The 21,840-nt window shown below is 48.9% G+C and overlaps 1 protein-coding gene across 2 annotated transcripts in view; it reads left to right on the forward strand.

The window, feature by feature from the left end:
• EXD2 (exonuclease 3'-5' domain containing 2) overlaps positions 1–20,987 on the forward strand; it is a 31,984-nt gene extending 10,997 nt beyond the window's left edge. The window contains exons 3-10 of one of the 2 annotated variants that reach the window (XM_038765683.1): positions 1,186–1,266; positions 4,287–4,543; positions 6,277–6,403; positions 9,268–9,587; positions 11,141–11,247; positions 11,498–11,633; positions 15,649–16,005; positions 20,014–20,987. In XM_038765683.1, coding sequence (XP_038621611.1) covers positions 1,186–1,266; positions 4,287–4,543; positions 6,277–6,403; positions 9,268–9,587; positions 11,141–11,247; positions 11,498–11,633; positions 15,649–16,005; positions 20,014–20,233 — 1,605 coding nt within the window. In that variant the 3' untranslated portion in view covers positions 20,234–20,987. The remainder of the gene's footprint in view (positions 1–1,185; positions 1,267–4,286; positions 4,544–6,276; positions 6,404–9,267; positions 9,588–11,140; positions 11,248–11,497; positions 11,634–15,648; positions 16,006–20,013) is intronic. The other variant, XM_038765684.1, reaches the window with a different exon arrangement.
• Positions 20,988–21,840: the final 853 nt, after the last annotated feature.

Raw genomic sequence — 21,840 nt, forward strand, 5'->3', positions numbered from 1 at the left:
CTGAGGGCAAGAGGCAATATGAGACTGCAGAGAAGGAGAGGGGCTGGAGAGATTTGGGGAATCATTCATTCAATCGAGTTTATTGAGCGCTTACTGAGTGCAGAGCACTGTACTAAGCGCTTGTGAAGAACAAATCGGCCACATATCGGCGACGTTTTGCAGGTAGAATGGGCAGGTGTGGTGACAGACTGAATATGTGGGTGGAATGAAATGAATGAGTTGAGGATGATGCCAACATTAGATTATGGGCTGGGGAGACCCAGAACCCCTGACCTCTGACTCAAAAGCCCGTGCTCTTTCCACTGAGCCTGACCCAGAAGGCCCTTCAAGAGGAAGTAACGATATTTATTGAGCACCCCTGGTGCAATGCACTGTACCCCACGCTTGGGAAAGTACAACAGAAGCACAAAACATGTCACACACACACACACCCCCCGCAGCAGGAGGTTGCACTCTAAGTGGAGATTTAGAAAAATAATATTTACAAATCAGAGGAAATAATCAATTGAACGATTGTACACATAACCTTCAATGTAGAAGGCAATTTTTTTAAAAAAGCTCCAGAAGTGACTACCAAGCTGATATGATTCAGATGATGGGAATTAAGTGGGGAAGTGTGGGATTTTAGAAGGGCTCTGAATGTGGAGAGAGCTGTGGTCAGTCAGATTTAGGACTTATTCATTCATTCATTCCGTCATATTTATTGAGCACTTACTGTGTGCAGAGCACTGTATTAAGCACTCAGCAACAGATAGAGACAATCCCAACCCAACCACGGGTATTGATGCCTCTCTACTTGTTTTGTTGTGTCGTCTGTCTCCCCCTTCTAGACTGTGAGCCCGTTGTAGGGTAGGGATTGTCTCTGTTGCCGAATTGTACTTTCCAAGTGCTTAGTACAGTGCTCTTCACACAGTAGGTGCTCAATAAATATGATTGAATGAATTTAGGGGGTGAGGGTGGAGGGGGTCAGTATGGGCTAGGAGACGGAGGTGGGAGAATCAAGAGTGAGGTAGAATTAGGTGAGAAATCTGTGTGGGGTGGAGAACCAGGAGAATGAGCTGGAGAGATGGAGAATTTGATGCCAATGACTAATGAAGGCTGGAGTATTTGAAGAGGCAGAGATCTGGATCGACTTTTTTGGGAAAACTGGAAATGTAGCACACTGTGACCTTTTCCCTCCTCCAGATTCCCAGCTCCGGGTCGGGTAGCAGAACAAGCAGGTCCCTGCCGGGAGCGCCCGCTGAGAAGGGGAGTCTCGGTGAATGTGTGAGTTTTGGGTCTTCCCGAGCTGGAGAGGCAAGCGGGAGCTGTGTTGGAGGTTCCTTTCCACCCCACCTCCACCTCTCCGTTCAATCCCGAGGCCCTTGCTTGGTATTTCTGACCAATTTTTCCAACCGCCAACCTGGGCTCTTCTGTGCCTCTGGCCACCGGGCCCTGTTGTTAGCGCCCGGGCACCTCTGCTTCCCGAAGCTGCGAAATGAGGATGGGGATTTCTCCCAAACCGGAAAACGGGGGAGTCCCCAGGGAGGGGAAGCTTTGGCCACGATGGGAGGGAGGAGGCAGCTCGGAGAAATGAACCCATAGCCAAGTTTCTGAGCCATCTCTGGGACCGGGCCGTAGGGCAGCGGGGCGGATCAGGAACAAGAGTCTGTGGCAGTTAGGTGATGAGAATGTGAGGAGGCCAGTCGAGGGCAGCCTGGAAAGCTGTAAGGCCGTCAGGACTGAATCAAGGTTTGCCTCACCGGGGCCACTGTCTTCAGGGTTTAGTGAAGCAGGAAAGGAACGGGGTGTCAGGAGGCCAGAGTCCCTCATTTGGATTTTGTGACCGTCGTCAAACCGTCCACCAAGAACAGGCTTGAAAGACAATGAGTTGGTAGGGCCAGAAGATCTGGGTTCTCTCTCTTTGTGTCTACTCGCCTCCACCCCCAATTAACACCCACCTTGTTTTAAGTCTTCATTTTGTCTCCTCCCCCCGACTAGTTCTCTCCCTTTACCGTCACCTCTCTGGTTTCTCCTTTGGTTTACAGGTCCTGCACTGCTTGCCCAAGTCTCACGTTTGTGGCCTGGCCTTGGGCGTCTCCTCGGTCTTTCTCGCTTCTCCCCTGCTCCTCCTAGGTGCCCTGCCTGGGTGAAGTTCTCTTTTTTCCTTTGGGTCTCCCACCAGTTGTGGCACTTCGCCTGGCCTCTGGGAACCTGGATTGAGCCTCAATTTTCTCCCGGGACCCCCTTTACATTTCCCGTGGTTGTTTTTGGATTTTTTTGATGGCATTCTTTAAGCGCTTACTATGTGCAAAGCACTGTTCTAAGCGCTGGGGAGGTTACAAGGTGATCAGGTTGTCCCACAGGGGGTTCACAGTCTTCATCCCCATTTTACAGATGAGGGAACTGAGGCCCAGAGAAGTTAAGTGACCTGCCCAAAGTCACACAGCTGACAAGTGGCGGAGCGGGGATTTGAACCCATGGCCTCTTGACTCCCAAGCCTGTGCTCTTTCCACTGAGCCACGCTGCTTCTGTTCTGTTTCCTCTGACAGAAACTGGTCTCCCTCTGCATTTCCATCGGCTGATGGGCCAGCGGTTATTATGAAGAATGATGCGTGGTTAGCTCATTTGAGCTTCTACCATCATAGTTCCACTGACCCGTGGAAATACGGGATTTAATGCGGAGATGATTGTCACTGCCACTTTTCCACCAGGATTCTGTGTCAGACCTAAGTTATCAACAGAAGAAAGTTTATTAATAATGATACCAATAATCGTGGTTTTTGTTGAGCATTTATTAGGTGCAGAGCACTGTGTTAAGCTCTGGGGTAGGTACACTTCAGTCAGATCAAAGAGTCCCTGTCCCACATGGGGCTCTGAGACGAAAGGGGGCAGAGAATGGGTAGTTCATCCCCATTTTACAGATGAGGAAACTGAGACCCAGAAGTGAAGTCACTTGCCCAAGGCAAGTGAGAGAGCTGGGATTAGAACCAGGTCTTCTGATTCCCAGAATCGTGCTCTTTCCTGAAGTGAGAAGCCTCTTTATGCCGTTCCTAAAGATCGGGTTTACCAAGCCTCCGTCCAGATCTGTCTGTTTTCCCATAGGAAGATTGTCCTCTTTCTGGACTGTCCCATCTCAGAGTATTAACTCGAATTCCAGACCTGGAAACTGTAGCGGCTGCGGGCCAAGCCTCCGTCCAGATCTGTGTGTGGCTCCTTTTCCCATGGGAAGATTGTCCTCTTTCTGGACTGTCCCATCTCAGAGTATTAACTCGAATTCCAAACCGGGAAACTGTAGCGGTTGTGGGCCAAGCCTCTGTCCAGATCTGTCTGTGGCTCCTTTTCCCATAGGAAGATTGTCCTCTTTCTGGACTGTCCCATCTCAGAGTATTAACTTGAATTCCAGACCAGGAAACTGTAGCGGTTGTGGGCCAAGCCTCCGTCTAGATCTGTCTGTGGCTCCTTTTCCCATAGGAAGATTGTCCTCTTTCTGGACTGTCCCATCTCAGAGTATTAACCCGAATTCCAAACCGGGAAACTGTAGTGGTTGTGGGCCAAGCCTCCGTCCAGATCTGTCTGTGGCTCCTTTTCCCATAGAAAGATTGTCCTCTTTCTGGACTGTCCCATCTCAGAGTATTAACTCGAATTCCAGACCTGGAAACTGTAGCGGCTGTGGGCCAAACCTCCGTCCAGATCTGTCTGTGGCTCCTTTTCCCATAGGAAGTTTGTCCTCTTTCTGGACTGTCCCATCTCAGAGTATTAACTCGATACCAGACCTGGAAACTGTAGCGGTTGTGGGCCAAGTCTCTGTCCAGATCTGTCTGTGGCTCCTTTTCCCATAGGAAGATTGTCCTCTTTCTGGACTGTCCCATCTCAGAGTATTAACTTGATTCCAGACCTGGAAACTGTAGCGGTTGTGGGGGGTTTTTGTTTGTTATTTTAATAGTTAAGCGCTTACTTTGTGCCAAGTGCCGGGGTAGATACAACCTAATCAGGTTGAACACAGTTCCTGTCCCATATGGGAGCTCACAGTCTCAATCCCCTTTCTTACAGTTGAGGGAACTGAGGCCCAGAGATGTGAAGCGACTTGCCCAAGGTCACACAACAGATTAGAACCCAGGTCCTTCTAACTTCCAGGACCGTGCTCTCTCCCCTAGGCCACGGCGCTTCTCTGACCGATGCCCTTGTCTCCTACTCCCCCGCGACTTTCCCCGATTTCCTCAGACAGCCTACGCGGCTGGCGTTATTGCGGGCGGCTCTCGGATGATAAAGTGAATAAAAACAAGTAAATTGCCTTGTCTTGTCAGGTGAGTGTGGACGGCAAGCCTCAACCCGTGTCCCTGCTCCAGATGGCCTCCCCCAGCGGGCTGTGCGTCTTGGTTCATCTGCCCAAGATGGTCAGCGGGGGCGAGGCCCTCCCCGAGGCCCTGCTGGACATCTTGGCGGACGGCGCTATCTTGAAGGTTGGGGTCGGCTGCTGGGAAGACGCCACCAAGCTGCTCCAGGACTACGGGGTCACGTTTAGAGGGAGCCTGGATCTCCGCTATCTGGCCGGAAGGAGGAGGTGCTTATCCCATACCTTACTAATAACAATATTCATAATAGAAATTACGCAGCATGGCTTAGTGGAAAGAGCAGGGGCTTGGGAGTCAGAGGATGTGGGTTCTAATCCCGGCTGGGTGACCTCAGGCAAGTCACTTCCCTCTCTGGGCCTCAGTTACTTCAACTGTAAAATGAGGATTAGGACTGTGAGCCCCGCGTGGGACAACCTGATTACCTTGTATCTCCCCCAGCGCTTAGAACAGTGCTTGGCATATAGTAAGCGCTTAACAAATGCCATTATTATTATTATTGGGCCCTAACCTGAGATCACGTCCAAGGTAGGGATCAGGACGGTTTCTGCCACAGGAGCGGGTGAGCTTGGTGGAAAGCCCCGGGGAGGTTTTTGCGATCCTTCCAGGAGCTTTTGAAAGACAGTGATTAGTAAATAGTGCGTGAGGAAGCAAACTGGAGCCTGGTTAATTCCAGATCTTTCCGCTCCAGGAACCAAGCAACTCTGCCTGCTTAGCCAGTTGTGCTGTTTGCCAGGACGTCTGATTCGTTCATTTATTGTCGTATTTATTGAGCGCTTACCCTTTGGACAGCTGTGAGCTAAGCACTTGAGAAAGTATGATCCAACAACAAGCGGACGCACTCTCTGTCCACACGAGCTTACAGTCTAGAGTCTCTGGTTCATTCATTCAATCGTATTTGAGCGCTTATTGTGTGCAGAACACTGTACTAAGTGCTTGGGAAAGTGCACTATAACAATAAATGGACACACTGCCTGCCCGTAACGAGCTTCCAGTGTAGAGGGGGGAGACAGACATTAATAAAAACAAATAAATTACAGGTATTCATTCAATCGTATTTATTGAGCGCTTACTGTGTGCAGAGCACTATGTGTGTTTAGGACAGCTGAATCAATCAATCAATCAATTGTATTTACTGAGCACTTACTGTGTGCAGAGCACTGTACTAAGCGCTTGGGAAGTACAAGTTGGCAACATATAGTTCCTGCTAAGCCAGCAGTCAATCAGTTGTATTTACTGAACGCTTTCTGGGTGCAGAGCCTGTCCTGAGCGTTTGGGAGAGTACGATAGAAAAGGTAGACATGTGCCCTGCCCATGAGGATCTTACAGTCTAGAGGGGGAGACAGACAGACATTACAATTACAGATGTGAATATAAGTACTGGGGAGTGAATATCAAGTGTTTTAGTAAGTGCCGAGGGTGGGGTGATCAAAGGGTATAAATCCAAAGGCAAGGGGGACACAGAAGGGAGAGGGAGTAGAGGTAATCAATCAATTGTAATTGAGTGCTTATTGTGTGCAGAACACTGTACTAAGCGCATGGGAGAATACAATATATCAGACATATTCCCTGCCCACAGTGAGCCTACAATCTAAAGGGCTGAATTGCGTGTGGTCTCTTGAAGGAGAGGGGATATTGCACTAAGTGTGTGGTGGACTTAGTCCAACCTGATTAGCTCATACCTGCCCGTAGTGCTTAGTACAGTGTCTGATGCATAGTAAGCGCTCAACAGGCACCATAAAAGAAAAGCTTAAAAGGTTGGGATGGAACGAGAGTCAGATTGGGTCTCTGACTATTGCTGATTGTGGACACGGAATGTCACCGTTTATTGTCGTATTGTACTTTCCCGAGCATTTAGTACAGTGCTGTGCGCACTGTGAGCCCTTAATAAATACGATTGTATGGATGAATGAGTGCTTGTTTTCACTTCCCTTCTCTCCCGCAGGAAGGATCTGCTCCAAAATGGGCTGAGCCTGAAATCCCTGGCAGAGACGGTCTTGAACCTTCCGCTCAACAAATCCCTTCTCCTGCGCTGCAGCAACTGGGATGCTGACCATCTCACTCAGGAGCAGGTACCAGGATTTCTGCCTTTTTTTTTTTTTTTTAACTCTTTTGATGGTAATTTTTTAACTTTTTCCAGGAGCTTTTTCCAAGCCCTGGGGTTTATATAAGGTAATAATAATAATGGCATTTATTAAGCACTTACTATGTACAAAGCACTGTTCTAAGTGCTGGGAAGGTTACAAGGTGATCAGGTTGTCCCACGGGGGGCTCACAGTCTTAATCCCCATTTTACAGATGAGGGAACTGAGGCACAAAGAAGTGAGGTGACTTGCCCAAAGTCACACAGCTGACAGTTGGCGGAGCCGGGATTTGAAACCATGACCTCTGACTCCAAAGCCCGGGCTCTTTCCACTGAACCACGCTGCTTCTCGTTGGACACAATCCCTGTCCCACATGGGACTCACAATCTTAATCCCCATTTTACAGATGAGGTAACCGAGGCCTAGAGAAGTGAAGGGAGTTGCCCGAGGGAAACTGAGGCGCAGAAGTTAAGAGACTTGTCCAGAGTCACACAGCAAACCAGTGGCAGAGCTGGGATTAGAGCCCAAGTCCTCTGACTTCCAGCCTGGGCTCTTTCGTCATGCTTTTCTCAAGGGAGCTCATTCGTTCCTTCAGTCATATTTATTGAACGCTTACTGTGGGCAGTGCACTGAACTAAGCACTTGGGAGAGTACAGTACAACAAAGACACAGTCCCTGCCCACAACAAATATTACAATCTATCTGCATTGGCCAATCGATAAATGGTATTTATTGAGCACTTGGGAGAGTCCAGTATAGCAGAGTTGGCAGACCTCTCTCTCAGTGGTATTTATTGAGCACTTATAATAATAATGATGGCATTTATTAAGCACTTACTATGTGCAAAGCACTGTTCTAAGCACTGTGGAGGTTACAAAGTGATCAGGTTGTCCCCCAGGGGGCTGTCTTACTCCCCATTTTACAGATGAGGTAACTGAGGCCCAGTGAAGTGACTTGCCCAAAGTCACACAGCTGACAATTGGCAGAGCCGGAATTTGAACCCATGACCTCTGACTCCAAAGCCTGGGCCCTTTCCACTGAGCACTGCATAAACTGCTTGGGAGAGTACAGTATTGGTAGATGTGATTCCTGCCCACAAAGAGCTTCTAGTCTTCAGCGTTTAAACCCCACCAGTGTTTTGCTTTTGAAATTACTTTGGTCTGAGAAAGTGACTCCCACAAGCCCACTTCGGGGAGGTGATATCCAAATTTCCACCACCCCTGCTTACGTGTCCCAAAGGTCCCCCTTAGTGTTTGTTTATATATCGATTATAAGCGGTGTACAGATTGGGTCTGATTTGATTAAATTATATCTGCCCCAATGCTCAGTACAGTCCTAGGTGTATAATAAGCACTTAAAGTACCGTAGTTATTATGAAGTATCCACACAGCACTCTGCACTCGGTAGATACTGTTGAATTGAAGTAATCTGACCTACACCACAGATGTACCCCACATTTTTTTTTTAATTCCCTATTTTGTGCCTCATTTGCAAACCTGTGGCGTTGAAAAGATGTCACCGGTAACAATGGTAAAAGGCAGCATTTTCTTGTAAGGAGCCCCCCTCTAGACTGTCAGCTTATTAGGCGCGGGGAACGTGATTGCTAATTGTTGTATTGTGCTCTCCCAAGCACTTAGTGCTTTGCACATAGTATGTGCTCAATAAATACCAAGGATTGACGGAGCACTGGATTTGGAGGCCGAGAGATTGGCGTTTTAATTCCATCTATGTTTTACTCTGTCTTGACCCATTCTCTACTGTGTGCAGAGAACTGTAGGAAGCGCTTGGGAGAGTACAATATAGCAGACACATTCCCTGCCCACAACGAGCTTACAGTCTAGAGGGGCAGACAGACATTAATAGAAATAAAGACATTACCCCAGGAACCGGAGACTGGTGTTTGCGGAGTTCTTTGCAGTAAGTAAAATACGCTGTTCTGCAGCTGGCTGAGAAGACGACTTTTTTTTTTCTTCTTCCAGTACTGGCCCTTAATGCTCGGTGGTATCAATCCATCAATCGACAGCATTTATCGAGCACTTACTACGTGCAAAACACTGTACTAAACTCTTGGAAGAGTGCAATACAACAGAATTAGCCGAAGCGTTCCCTTCCCATAACGAGCTTACGGTCTAGACGGCGAGACGGACATTAATAGAAATAATTTGTAATGTATATTATGAAGATAAGCAGCGTGGCTCAGTGGAAAAGAGCACGGGCTTTGGAGTCAGAGGTCATGGGTTCAAATCCCGGCTCTGCCAGTTGTCAGCTGAGTGACTTTGGGCAAGTCACTTAACTTCTCTGTGCCTCAGTTACCTCGTCTGTAAAATGGGGATTAAAACTGTGAGCCCCCCATGGGACAACCTGATCACCTTGTAACCTCGCCAGCGCTTAGAACAGTGCTTTGCACATAGTAAGTGCTTAACAAATACCATCATTATTATTATTATTATTATATACAGAAGTGTTTTGGGGTTGGGTGGGCGAATAGCAAATGATTAGAGGTCACAGATTTAAGCGCAGAGATGACGCAGAAGGGAGAGCCAGCCAAACAGAGGGCTTAATTGGGGAAGACTGTAAACTTATCGTGGGCAGGGAATGTGTCCCAAGCATTTAGTACAGTGCTTTGGACACAATCAGCGCTCAATTAAAATGAATTCATTCATTCATTCAATCGTATTTATTGAGCGCTTACTGTGTGCAGAGCACTGTACAAGTTGGAAATATATAGAGACGGTCCCTACCCAACAGCGGGCTCATGAATGGACGGAAGGCCCCTTGGAGGAGGTGGTCCTGCTGTTGATTTCTTTTTTCTCTGCCTTTTCTTTTTCTTCTTTTTTTTTTTTTCTCCTCAGGTGGCTTACGCTGCTAAGGATGCTCAAGTCTCCGTGGCCGTGTTTCTCCACCTCCTGGGCTACCCCTCCAAGGCTGCCCCCGGGCCCCAGGCCACTGCTGGCAGCTGGGGAAAGGTTCTGGTGGAGTGTCAGGGTTTGGTGGACGTCCCCTTCCGAGGCAAAGGCGGCGGCAGCGGCCCGGAGGAGGAAGAGAACAGGGAAGGCCCGCAGAAGCCAAGGAGTCGGAAGTCTGGAGCGAACGGATCATCCCCGGCCAACCAGCAAGGGAGAGATCCCAGGAAACACAAGCGGAAACCCCTGGGGGTGGGCTATTCTGCCAGGTAACTGTTCGTTCATTCAGTCCTATTTATTGCGCGCTTACTGTGTGCAGAGCACTCTACTAAGAGCTTGGGAGAGTACAATAGAATAATAAGCAGATACATCCCCTGCCCACAATGAGCTTACAGCCTAGAGCGGGAGGCAGACATTAATATAAAATCATTCAATCGTATTTATTGAGCGCTTACTGTGTGCAGACCACTGCTTAGAAAATATAATACAACTTCTTCCTCTCACCTCAGGAGAGGTTCAAACCCAAACAAGTTACACAAAAATGTCTTTTTTTTCTGCCTCTCGCGAGAGCTCACCTGATAGACTGTGAGCCCACTGTTGGGTAGGGACTGTCTCTATATGTTGCCAATTTGTACTTCCCAAGCGCTTAGTACAGTGCTCTGCACATAGTAAGCGCTCAATAAATACGATTGATGATGATGATGATAGCCGTTTAAAGGGGTCTCACTCTATTGAACTGGCTGGCAGACAGGTTTTCTTGAAAAATGAGGGTACCAGGGGATCAGACCCCAAGGTTTTGTGAAATTTTGGGCTGGAGCCAGGGAGATCCTCCGCCAGTTTGAGTCAGTCCCTAAAATCCAGCCCTGGCAGAGATCCCTAACCCAAGGACCCCTCTTCTGGGGTTCAGAGAACATTCATTCATTCATATATTCATATTCATTGAGTGCTTGCTGCATGCTGAACGCTTGGGAAGTACAAATCGGCAACATATTAGAGACGGTCCCTACCCAACAATGGGCTCACAGTCTAGAAGGGGGAGACAGAGAACAAAACGAAACATGTGGTCAGGTGTCAAGTCATCAGACTAAATAGAAGTAAAGCTAGATGCACATCATTGACAAAATAGAGTAATAAATATGTACAAGTAAAATAAATAGAGTAATAAATCCGTACAAACATATATACAGGTGCCATGGGGAGGGGAAGGAGGTATGGGGGGGGCTGGGGGGGATGGGGAGGAGGAGAGAAAAAAGGGGGCTCAGTCAGGGAAGGCCTCCTGGAGGAGGTGAGCTCTCAGTAGAACAGGATCTAGCCATTATTTTCCTTGCCTGTAGCCCCAGTCTCTGAATAAACAGTGTGGCCTAGTGGAAAGAACACAGGCCTTGGGATCAGAGGACCTGGGTTCTAATCCTAGCTCTGCCACTTGCCTCCTCTGTGAACTTGGGTAAGTCGCTTCACTTCTGTGCCACAGTTCATTCATCTGCAAAATCCCAGAGTGAGCCCCACCTTTTCCTCTGCTCCCCTTCCCCTCCCCACAGCACTTGTGTCTATTTGCACATATTTATTACTCTGTTAATGCCGTGCAAATAGCTATAATTCTATTTCTTCTGATAGCATTGACACCCATCTACTTTGTTTTGTGGGCCGTCTCCCCCTTCTAGACTGTGAGCCCGCTGTTGGGTAGGGACCTCTCTATCTGCTGCCGATTTGTACTTCCCAAGCGCTTAGTGCAGTGCTCTGCACACAGTAAGCGCTCGATAAATACGATGGAATGAGTGAACCTTGATTGACCCCGAGGCCCTCCCTTGTGTCTCTGTCCCAGAAAGTCGCCCCTCTACGACAACTGCTTTCTCCACGCTCCAGACGGACAGCCCCTGTGCACGTGCGATCGCAGGAAGGCCCAGTGGTACCTGGACAAGGGCATCGGAGGTGCGGACGTTGGTCGGATTCGGCTTCGGGAGGGGGCCCACACCGGGGCGGGGACCGGAGCAGGCCGACTTTCTCTCCGGGAGAAGGCGGGAGCCTGAAACCAAAACACATGAGCCCCGTGTGGGATGTGGACTGGCTCCAACCTGCTTAGCATCTCTCTACCCCAGTGCTTAGTACAGCGCGTAGCCTGTTTTAGCTAATACCTTGGGGTCGGGGGGAAAGCTTTTTTCTGGTCTCTGTCGTCTTCCAGAACTGATGAGCGAGGAGCCCTTCGTCGTGAAGCTGCGATTCGAGCCTTCGGGGCGTCCCGAGTCCCAAGGAGATTACTACCTGACCGTTAAGGAGAACCTGTGTGTGGTGTGTGGCAAGAGAGAGTCTTACATCCGGTGAGCGGGGTGCCGGGGGCCGTCACGCGGTCATCTTCCAAACCGTCGACCTCTGCCACACTGACGCTTGACGGCGTGGCTCAGTGGTCAGAGCCCGGGCTTTGGAGTCTGAGGTCGTGAGTTCGAATCCCGGCTCCGCCACATGTCTGCTGTGTGACCTTGGGCAAGTCACTTAACTTCTCGGAGCCTCAGTTACCTCATCTGTAAAATGGGGATGATGACTGTGAGCCCCCCGTGGGACAACCTGATCACCTTGTATCCCCCCAGTGCTTAGAACAGTGCTTTGCACATAGTAAGCGCTTAACAAATGCCATTATTATTATTATTGACAGAACATTTCCCCCTCCTCCCCTGATGCCGCTACCTAGTGACTTACCCAGCCGGGTCCTGGAGAATTCTCCATCGGCAATGTACTTCCCAAGCGCTTAGTACAGTGCTCTGCACACAGTAAGCGCTCAGTAAATACGATTGAATGAATGAATCAGTCCGTTAACTGTATTTATTGAGCGCTTACCCTGTGCAGAGCTCTGAACTAAGCACTTGGGAGAATCCATTATAACAGACTCGTTCCCTATTTAAGTCCTTTTACGCGCATTACTACTGTGCGGTTATTTATAGTCATCTGCGCTGCTTCTTGAGTAGAGCAATCAATCAATCAATTGTATTTATTGAGCGCATACTGTGTGCAGAGCACTGTACTACTCTGAACTAAGCACTTGGGAGAATCCATTATAACAGACACGTTCCCTATTTAAGTCCTTTTACGCTGCATTACTACTGTGCAGTTATTTGTAGTCATCTGCGCTTCTTCTTGGGTAGATCAATCAATCAATCAATCGTATTTATTGCGTGCTTACTGTGTGCAGAGCACTGTACTACTCTGAACTAAGCACTTGGGAGAATCCATTATAACAGACACGTTCCCTATTTAAGTCCTTTTACGCTGCATTACTACTGTGCGGTTATTTATAGTCATCTGCGCTTCTTCTTGGGTAGATGTTTTCATAGCAAGTCACTGGTAAATTTTTAGAAGTAAAGCAATAGTATTTAGTATTTAGAAGTAAAGCAATAGAGAAGCAGCGTGGTTCAGTGGAAAGAGCCCGGGCTTGGGAGTCAGAGGTCATGGGTTCTAATCCCGGCTCCGCCACTTGTCAACTGTGTGACCTGAGGCAAGTCATTTAACTTCTCTGTAACTTCTCTGTGCCTCAGTTACCTCATCAGTAAAATGGGGATTGACTGTGAGCCCCACATGGGACAACCTGATCACCTTGTGTCCCCCCAGCGCTTAGAACAGTGCTTTGCATATAGTAAGAGCTTAATAAATGCCATTATTATTATTATTATTATTATTATTATTATTATTATTATGGGTTCTAATCCTGGCTCTGCCACTTGTCAGCTGTGTGACCTGAGGCAAGACATTTAACTTCTCTGTGCCTCAGTTACCTCATCAGTAAAATGGGGATTGACTGTGAGCCCCACATGGGACAACCTGATCACCTTGTGTCCTCCCCAGCGCTTAGAACAGTGCTTTGCATGTAGTAAGTGCTTAATAAATGCTGTTATTATTATTATTATTATTATTATTATTATTATTATTATTATGGGTTCTAATCCCGGCTCTGCCACTTGTCAGCTGTGTGACCTGAGGCAAGACATTTAACTTCTCTGTGCCTCAGTTACCTCATCAGTAAAATGGGGATTGACTGTGAGCCCCACATGGGACAACCTGATCACCTTGTGTCCTCCCCAGTGCTTAGAACAGTGCTTTGCATATAGTAAGCACTTAATAAATGCTATTATTATTATTATTATTATGGGTTCTAATCCCGGCTCTGCCACTCGTCAGCTGTGTGACCTGAGGCAAGTCATTTAACTTCTCTGTGCCTCAGTTACCGCATCAGTAAAATGGGGATTGACTGTGAGCCCCACATGGGACAACCTGATCACCTTGTGTCCCCCCAGCGCTTAGAACAGTGCTTTGCATATAGTAAGCGCTTAATAAATGCCATTATTATTATTATTATTATTATGGGTTCTAATCCCGGCTCTGCCACTCGGCAGCTGTGTGGCCTGAGGCAAGTCATTTAACTTCTCTGTGCCTCAGTTACCGCATCAGTAAAATGGGGATTGACTGTGAGCCCCACATGGGACAACCTGATCACCTTGTGTCCCCCCAGTGCTTAGAACAGTGCTTTGCATATAGTAAGCGCTTAATAAATGCCATTATTATTATTATTATTATTATGGGTTCTAATCCCGGCTCTGCCACTTGGCAGCTGTGTGGCCTGAGGCAAGTCATTTAACTTCTCTGTGCCTCAGTTACCGCATCAGTAAAATGGGGATTAAGACTGTGAGCCCCACGTGGGACGACCTAATTACCTTGGCTCTCCCCCAGCGCTTAGAACAGTGCTTGGCACATAGTAAGCGCTTCACTAATGCCATCACTATTCTTATTATTTAATAAAGTGCTTACTTTGTGCAGCACACAGTACCTCAACACTTGGAGAGGGCAATAGAGGTGGTAGACATGATCTCGGCCCTTATGGGATTTATAATCTAGGATATGGTAAGACAGACACTACGCCTCTCAGGGTCGCACCTGGAGAGTTTCCAGTATTGTACCGGTCTCGGCTACGGGAGAGACCTACCCATTCCATTCCAGCTTGGGCAGTGGCTAGCGAGTGGAAGGTAATCTGCCAGAAGTCAAAACTCACCTGTGCTGGGCAGCAGCGGCACGGGGGGAAGGCGAGGGCGGACCCTTGTATCTGCCCCCAGCCCTTAGAATGATGCCTGATACATAGTAGCACTTAACAAATACCATTAAAAAAAAAAAAAAATCAAAACTGTCGTCGGTCGGGAAGCAGCATGGCGTAATAATAATAATAATAATAATGGCATTTATTAAGCGCTTTCTATGTGCCAAGCACTGTTCTAAGCGCTGGGGGGATACAAGGTGATCAGGTTGTCCCATGGGGGGCTCACAGTCTTTATCCCCATTTTACAGATGAGGGAACTGAGGAGAAGTGAAGTGACTTGCCCAAGGTCACACAGCTAAGTGGCAGAGTTGGGATTCGAACCCATGACCTCTGACTCCAAAGCCCGGGCTCTTTCCACTGAGAAACGCTGGCGTCGTGGATAGAGCTCGGGCGTGGGAGTCAGAAGGTCATGAGTTCTAATCCTGTCTCCGCCATTTGTCTGCTGTGTGGCCTTGGGCAAGTCACTTCACTTCTCTGGGCCTCTACTTCATCTGTAAAAAAAAAAAAAAAAATGGGGATTGAGACTGTGAGCCCCGTGTGGGACAGGGACTGTGTCCAACCCGATTTGCTTGTATCCACCCCAGCGCTTACTACAGTGCCCTGCACATAGTAAGCACCTAACAAATACAGTAATCTGCACACAGTAAGCACTCAATAAATGTGATTGAATGAATGAAATATTATTATTATTATTATTACAGCCCCAAAACAAAGAGGTGAGGGTGCTAAGGAAAGGGGTGGGGGGGCTCTGACCCTTGTAACCCGGCTGTGACCCTTCAGGTTCATTCATTCATTCATTTAATCGTATTTATTGAGCGCTTACTGTGTGCAGAACACTGTACTAAGCACTTGGGAAGTCCAAGTTGGCAACATCTAGAGACGGTCCCTACCCAACAGCGGTCTCACAGTCTAGAAGGGGGAGACAGAGAACAAAACACATTAACAAAATAAAATAACTAGAATAAATATGTACAAATAAAATAGAGTAATCAATCCGTCCAAACATCTATACATCATCATCAATCGTATTTATTGAGCGCTTACTGTGTGCAGAGCACTGGACTAAGCGCTTGGGAAGTACAAATTGGCAACATATAGAGACAGTCCCTACCCAACAGTGGGCTCACAGTCTAAAAGACTAACATATATAGAGGTGCCGTGGGGAGGGGAAGGAGGTGAGGCGAGGAGGGGGAGGTGAAGCGGGGACGTCCGTCAAGCCGGTGGGTAACGGGGGCCGGGGCGGGGGGCTCTTCCAGGAAGAACGTGGTCCCGCACGAGTACCGGAGGCACTTCCCCATCCAGATGAAGGACCACAACTCCCACGACGTGCTGCTGCTGTGCACGGCCTGTCACGCCGTCTCCAACTACTACGACAACCACTTCAAGCGCCGGCTGGCCCAGGAGTTCGGGGCGCCCATCGGGTCCGAGGACGGGGTCCGCCCGCTGGAGGACCCCCGGCGCCGGCACGTGCGGTCGGGGGCCCGGGCCCTGCTGAACGCCGACGGCCTGCCCGCCCGGCGCAGGGAGGAGCTCCTGCAGGGCCTCAGGGCCTTCTTCGACATGGACGTCGTCACGGACGACATGCTGCGCGAGGCCGCGGGTCTGGAGACCAGGTATCTCGGGATGCTCTCGTATGTATCTGTGGTTGTACATATTTATTACTCTATTTATTTATTTATTTCTTTATTTTGCTTGTGCATTTCTTTCCTATTTATTTTATTTTGTTGGTATGTTTGGTCCTGTTCTCTGTCTCCCCCTTTTAGACTGTGAGCCCACTGTTGGGTAGGGACTGTCTCTATGTGTTGCCAATTTGTACTTCCCAAGCGCTTAGTACAGCGCTCTGCACATAGTAAGCGCTCAATAAATACGATTGATTGATTGATTGATTGGGGCAGAAGCGATCGAGCCGTAATAATAATAATAATAATGATAGCATTTATTAAGCACCTGCTATGTGCAGAGCACTGTTCTAAGCGCTGGGGAGGAGAAGCGGCGTGGCTCAGTGGAAAGAGCACGGTCTTCGGAGTCAGAGGTCATGGGTTCCAATCCCGGCTCCACCACATGTCTGCTGTGTGACCTTGGGCAAGTCACTTCACTTCTCTGAGCCTCAGTTACCTCATCTGTAAAGGGGGATCGACTGTGAGCCCCACGTGAGAAGCAGCTTGGCTCAGTGGAAAGAACACGGGCTTTGGAGTCAGAGGTCATGGGTTCACATCCCGGCTCTGCCAATTGTCAGCTGTGTGACTTTGGGCAAGTCACTTCACTTCTCTGGGCCTCAGTTACGTCATCTGTAAAATGGGGATTAAGACTGTGAGCCCCCCGTGGGACAACCTGATCACCTTGTAACCTCCCCAGCGCTTAGAACAGTGCTTTGCACATAGTCAGCGCTTAATAAACGCCATTAAAAAAAAAAACAACCTGATCATGTTATGTCCCCCCAGCGCTTAGAACAGTGCTTTGCACATAGTAAGCGCTTAACAAATGCCATCATTATTATTATTATTACTTAACTTCTTCTTAACTTTGGGCAAGTCACTTAACTTCTCTGTGCCTCAGTTACCTCATCTGAAAAATGGAGATTGACTGTGAGCCCCCCGTGGGACAACCTGATCACCTTGTAGCCTCCCCAGCGCTTAGAACAGTGCTTTACATATAGTAAGCACTTAATAAATGCCGTTGTTATTATTATTATTATTACAAGGTGATCAGGTTGTCCCACGGGGGGGCTCACAGTCTTCATCCCCATTTTCCCGTTGAGGGAACTGAGGCACAGAGAAGTGAAGTGACAAAGTCACACAGCTGACAAGTGGCAGAGCTGAGATTTGAACCCGTGACCTCTGACTCCAAAGCCCGGGCTCTTTCCACTGAGCCACGCTGCTTCTCCATCATCTCTGTTGAGCTCTGGACTAAGCGTGAGAGAGAAGACAGACTTATAAATCATTCGATCATATTTAGTGAGTGTTTACTGTGTGCAGAGCGCTATACTAAGCGCTTGAGAGAGAAACAGTATGGTTTGGTGGAAAGAGCCCGGGCTTTGGTGTCAGAGGTCATGGGTTCAAATCCCAGCTTTGCCAGTTGTCAGCTGTGTGACTTTGGGCAAGCCACTTCTCTGTGCCTCAGTTACCTCATCTGTAAAATGGGGATGAAGACTGTGAGCCCCCCGTGGGACAACCTGATCACCTTGTATAATAATAATAATAGCATTTATTAAATACTTACTATGTGCAAAGCACTGTTCTAAGCGCTGGGGAGGTTACAAGGTGATCGGGTTGTCCCACGTGGGGCTCACAATCTTAATCCCCATTTTACAGATGAGGTAACTGAGGCCCAGAGAAGTTAAGTGACTTGCCCAAGGTCACACAGCTGACAATTGGCAGAGCTGGGATTTGAACCCATGACCTCTGAATCCAGAGCCCGTGCTGTTTCCACTGAGCCACACTGTATTCTCCCCAGTGCTTAGAACAGTGCTTTGCACATAGTAAGCGCTTAATAAACGCCATCATTATTATAATACAACAGTAAACAGATGCATTCCCGGCCCACGACGTTAGAAGCAGCGTGGCGGAGGGCTTAGAGCTGGGGCCCGGGGGTCAGAAGGTCATGGGTTGTCATTCTGGCTCTGTCACTTGTCTGCTGGGTGACCGTGGGCAAGTCACTTCTCTGGGCCTCAGTTCCCTCATCTATGAAAGGGGGATTGAGACTGTGAGCCCCACGTGGGACAGGGACTGTGTTCAACCCAACTGGCTTGTATCCATCCCAGTGCCTGGTACGTAGTAAGTGCTGGGAGTCAAAAAGGACCTGGATTCTAGTCCTGGCTCCGCCACTCGTCTGCTGGGTCACCTTAGGCAAGACGCTTCACTTCTCTATTCCTCGCTTACCTCGTCTGTAAAATGGGGATTAAGACTGTGAGCCCCATGTGGGACATGGACTGTGTCCAACATAGCTTGTATCTACCCCAGCGCTTAGTACAGTGCCTGGCACATAGTAAGCGCTTAACAAATCCCATAAAGCCACGCTGTGACGTTGGTGAACACCAATTTTGTAAGGTATTTCCCAAGAACGGGGTCCAACCGTCAGCTTCTAGCTGGTGCCTACTCCAGATCTGATGCTGTAAATACAGCTCTCACCCTTGGCTTTTAAAGCTGTTTTCCAAGACATTTATCTCTTCCTTACTCGTTCTGGTATCCGACTCAATATGGCAGTAGCAGTTAAGTGATGGCTTCTGTCTTAAGTTCCATCTGCCCAGAATCTGTCACTCAGCCATTTTTCCCAAATTAGGAGTTTTTGGCTCCGGTATCTGGGTGTGTGAGAATCGGTAAGGGAAAGGGAAATCTGATTTTTCCAGCTGACAAAGGTAATGTATTTGACAGAGGCCAGATAGAGCAAGGGAAATCCTGGGATAAGGCTAGGGAGAGGGGAGGAACTGAGAGTTATTGGATTTGAAACAAAGTTTCTGCATTCTGATAGGGGCTTCTGACCAGCAGATATGACGCCGACCCTCGAGGAGCTTACAGTGTAGCCCGGGAGACGGGCACTAAAGCCAATTTCAGGCAGGATGAAATAATAATAATAATAATGATGGCATTTGTTAAGTGCTTACTATGTGCAAAGCACTGTTCTAAGCGCTGGGAGGGGATACAAGGTGATCAAGTTGTCCCACGTGGGGCTCACAGTCTTAATCCCCATTTTACAGATGAGGGAACTGAGGCACGGAGAGGTGAAGTGGCTTGCCCAAGATCATACAGCAGACGTGGCAAAGCCAGGATTTGAACCCATGATCTCTGACTCCAAAGCCCGTGCTCTTTCCACTGAGCCATGCTGCTTCTCAAGTGTAAAGACCTTGGAGAAGTCAGACCAATTCACCTTTTTTAAGCTCAATCAGTAATAATGTGGCATTTGGTAAGCCTTTACTATGAGCCAGGTACTGTACTAAGTGCGGGATAGATACAAGCAAGTCGGGTGGGACACGGTCCCTCTCCCACGTGGGGCTTACAGTCTTCATTCCCATTTTACAGCTGAGATAACTGAGGCCCAGTGAAGTGACTTGTCTGCTGTGTGATCTCGGGCAAGTCACTTCACTTCTCTGGGCCTCAGTTACCTCATCTAAAATGGGATTGAGACCGAGCCCCACGTGGGACCGGGACTGTATCCAACTTGATTACCTCATATCTACCCCAGCGTTTAGAACAGTACACAGTAAGCACTTAACGAGTACCATGATTATTGTCATCATCATCATCATCATCAATTGTATTTATTGAGCGCTTACTATGTGCAGAGCACTGTACTAAGTGCTTGGGAAGTACAAATTGGCAACATATAGAGACAGTCCCTACCCAACAGTGGGCTCACAGTCTAAAAGGGGGAGACAGAGAACAAAACCAAACATACTAACAAAATAAAATAAATAGATATGTACAAATAAAATAAATAAATAAATAGAGTAAAAAATATGCACAAACATATATACATATATACAGGTGCTGTGGGGAAGGGAAGGAGGTAAGATGGGGGGGTGGAGAGGGGGACGAGGGGAAGAGGAAGGAAGGGGCTCAGTCTGGGAAGGCCTCCTGGAGGAGGTGAGCTCTCAGCAGGGCCTTGATTGTCCCGTGTCTCAACAGGATTTACAACGAGAGCTACGTGCCCCACGGGCTGAAGGTTGTGCAGTGCCACGCCAAAGGCGGGCTGCGCTCCCTGATGCAGCTGGAGGCCCGCTGGCGCCAACACTTCCTGGACTCCATGCAGCCCAAGCACCTGCCCCAGCAGTGGTCCATTGACCACAACCACCACAAGCTGCTCAGGAAGTTCGGGGAGGACCTGCCCGTCGAGCTGTCCGGATGACCGCGGCCGGGAGAGGACCGAGAAGGGAAGGGCCGACGACAGGCAGGCCGGAGCCGCCCGCTTCGCCCACAGTGACCGTGGGACCGAGCCGGGTTTCCGCAGAGTTGGTTCGAGATCTGACTGGGCCGGTGCAGCCGTCTTTGGCCTCTCTTCCTGCTCTGTATCCGGCCGGTCCTCGGCCTCTCTCTTCCCGGCAGGAGCGAAGGCAGCCGCCCTGGAGACCATGAGGTCCCTTCCGGCTCTGTCACGGGGGGGCAGGGGAGGTTTGATCCTCGTCCGTCCCTTTGAAAGGGGCTTCCTGGGATGGCAGACGGTCCCTTCACAGGGGGTTGGACGGGAGAGAAGATGGCAGCCAGTCTCCTCACAGAACAAGAGAGGAATCCTCCCCACAGAGGAGCGGCCTGGCTCCCGCCGGGCCTCAGAGACGATCCCCTGGGCCTGGTGAAGTTAAGCGTCCCACTGGAGGAGAAGGCCCGTCCGACCCGTCGGAAGGGAAGCCTGTGGCAACCTGGAGTTGGAAGCACCGACTCGCGGCCTGGTGGGAAAGAGCAACTGACCCTGGACTTGTTCTAACCTCGCTGCGATCAGCTGTTGTCCCAGTAATAGCACAGTCTGGGGTGGGCAATCTCACCCCTTTCAGGACCTGACCCTTTGGGGTCTCCCTCCCCTGGGCATGTGATGTTGACTTCTTTTAACCCCTAGCTCCTCTCCAGAGTCTAATTCTCCCCCAGCTCTTCTCCAGAACCTGATGTTCTTCCCCAGGTCTTCTCCAGAACCTGATATTCTCCCTCCGCTCTTCTCCAGAACCTGATATTCTCCCTCCGCTCTTCTCCAGAACCTGATATTCTCCCTCCACTCTTCTCCAGAACCCGATATTCTCCCCCAGCTCTTCTCCAGAACCCCATATTCTCCCCCCGCTCTTCTCCAGAACCCCATATTCTCCCCCCGCCTCCTCCAGAACCTGATATTCTCCACCCCCACCTCCTCCAGAGCCTAATTCTCACCCTCTTCCAGGCAACCCCTTCCCGCCTTCTATTTCTGAGGCTTGAAGGCTGGATTTCACCCCCCAGAACAGCCTGGCCACTTGGGGGATGAAATCGGTTTATTAACAGTGACTTTTTTTAAAAAACGTGCCAAGAAAGACTGTATCATGTTTTACAAGATCCCAGCAGCCTTAGAAAAGAAGCATGTGGCCGGAGTCCAACCGAAGCTCTAATTCTGGAATGGGGCCCAAGGTGAGCCGATGGTCACTCTTAACGTTGATTAAATAAAATTTCTAAGCAAAAAGGCCGGCAGATCAGAGCTCTCCTTCCTTTATTGGCTGGTTGTCGCGGGCTGGGGGAAGTTCCCTCACCTCATTCTGTGTGTTTCTGCTGGTCAGCCCTTCCTGCAATGCCCACTCTTACTCCCTGACTAAGTTCTCACTAAATGCTGTTCATTAATTGTATTTGTTAAGCACTCGCTATGTGTCAAACACTGTTCTAAGCGCCGGGGTACGTAGAAGTAAATCTGGTTAAACACAGTCCCTGTCCTACATGGGGCTCACGGTCTAAGTAGGAGAGAGATAGATATTGAATCCGCATTTGAGGAAACTGAGGCTAGGAGAA

This window comes from Tachyglossus aculeatus, chromosome 23 (assembly GCF_015852505.1).
Source record: "Tachyglossus aculeatus isolate mTacAcu1 chromosome 23, mTacAcu1.pri, whole genome shotgun sequence".
NCBI lineage: Eukaryota > Metazoa > Chordata > Mammalia > Monotremata > Tachyglossidae > Tachyglossus > Tachyglossus aculeatus.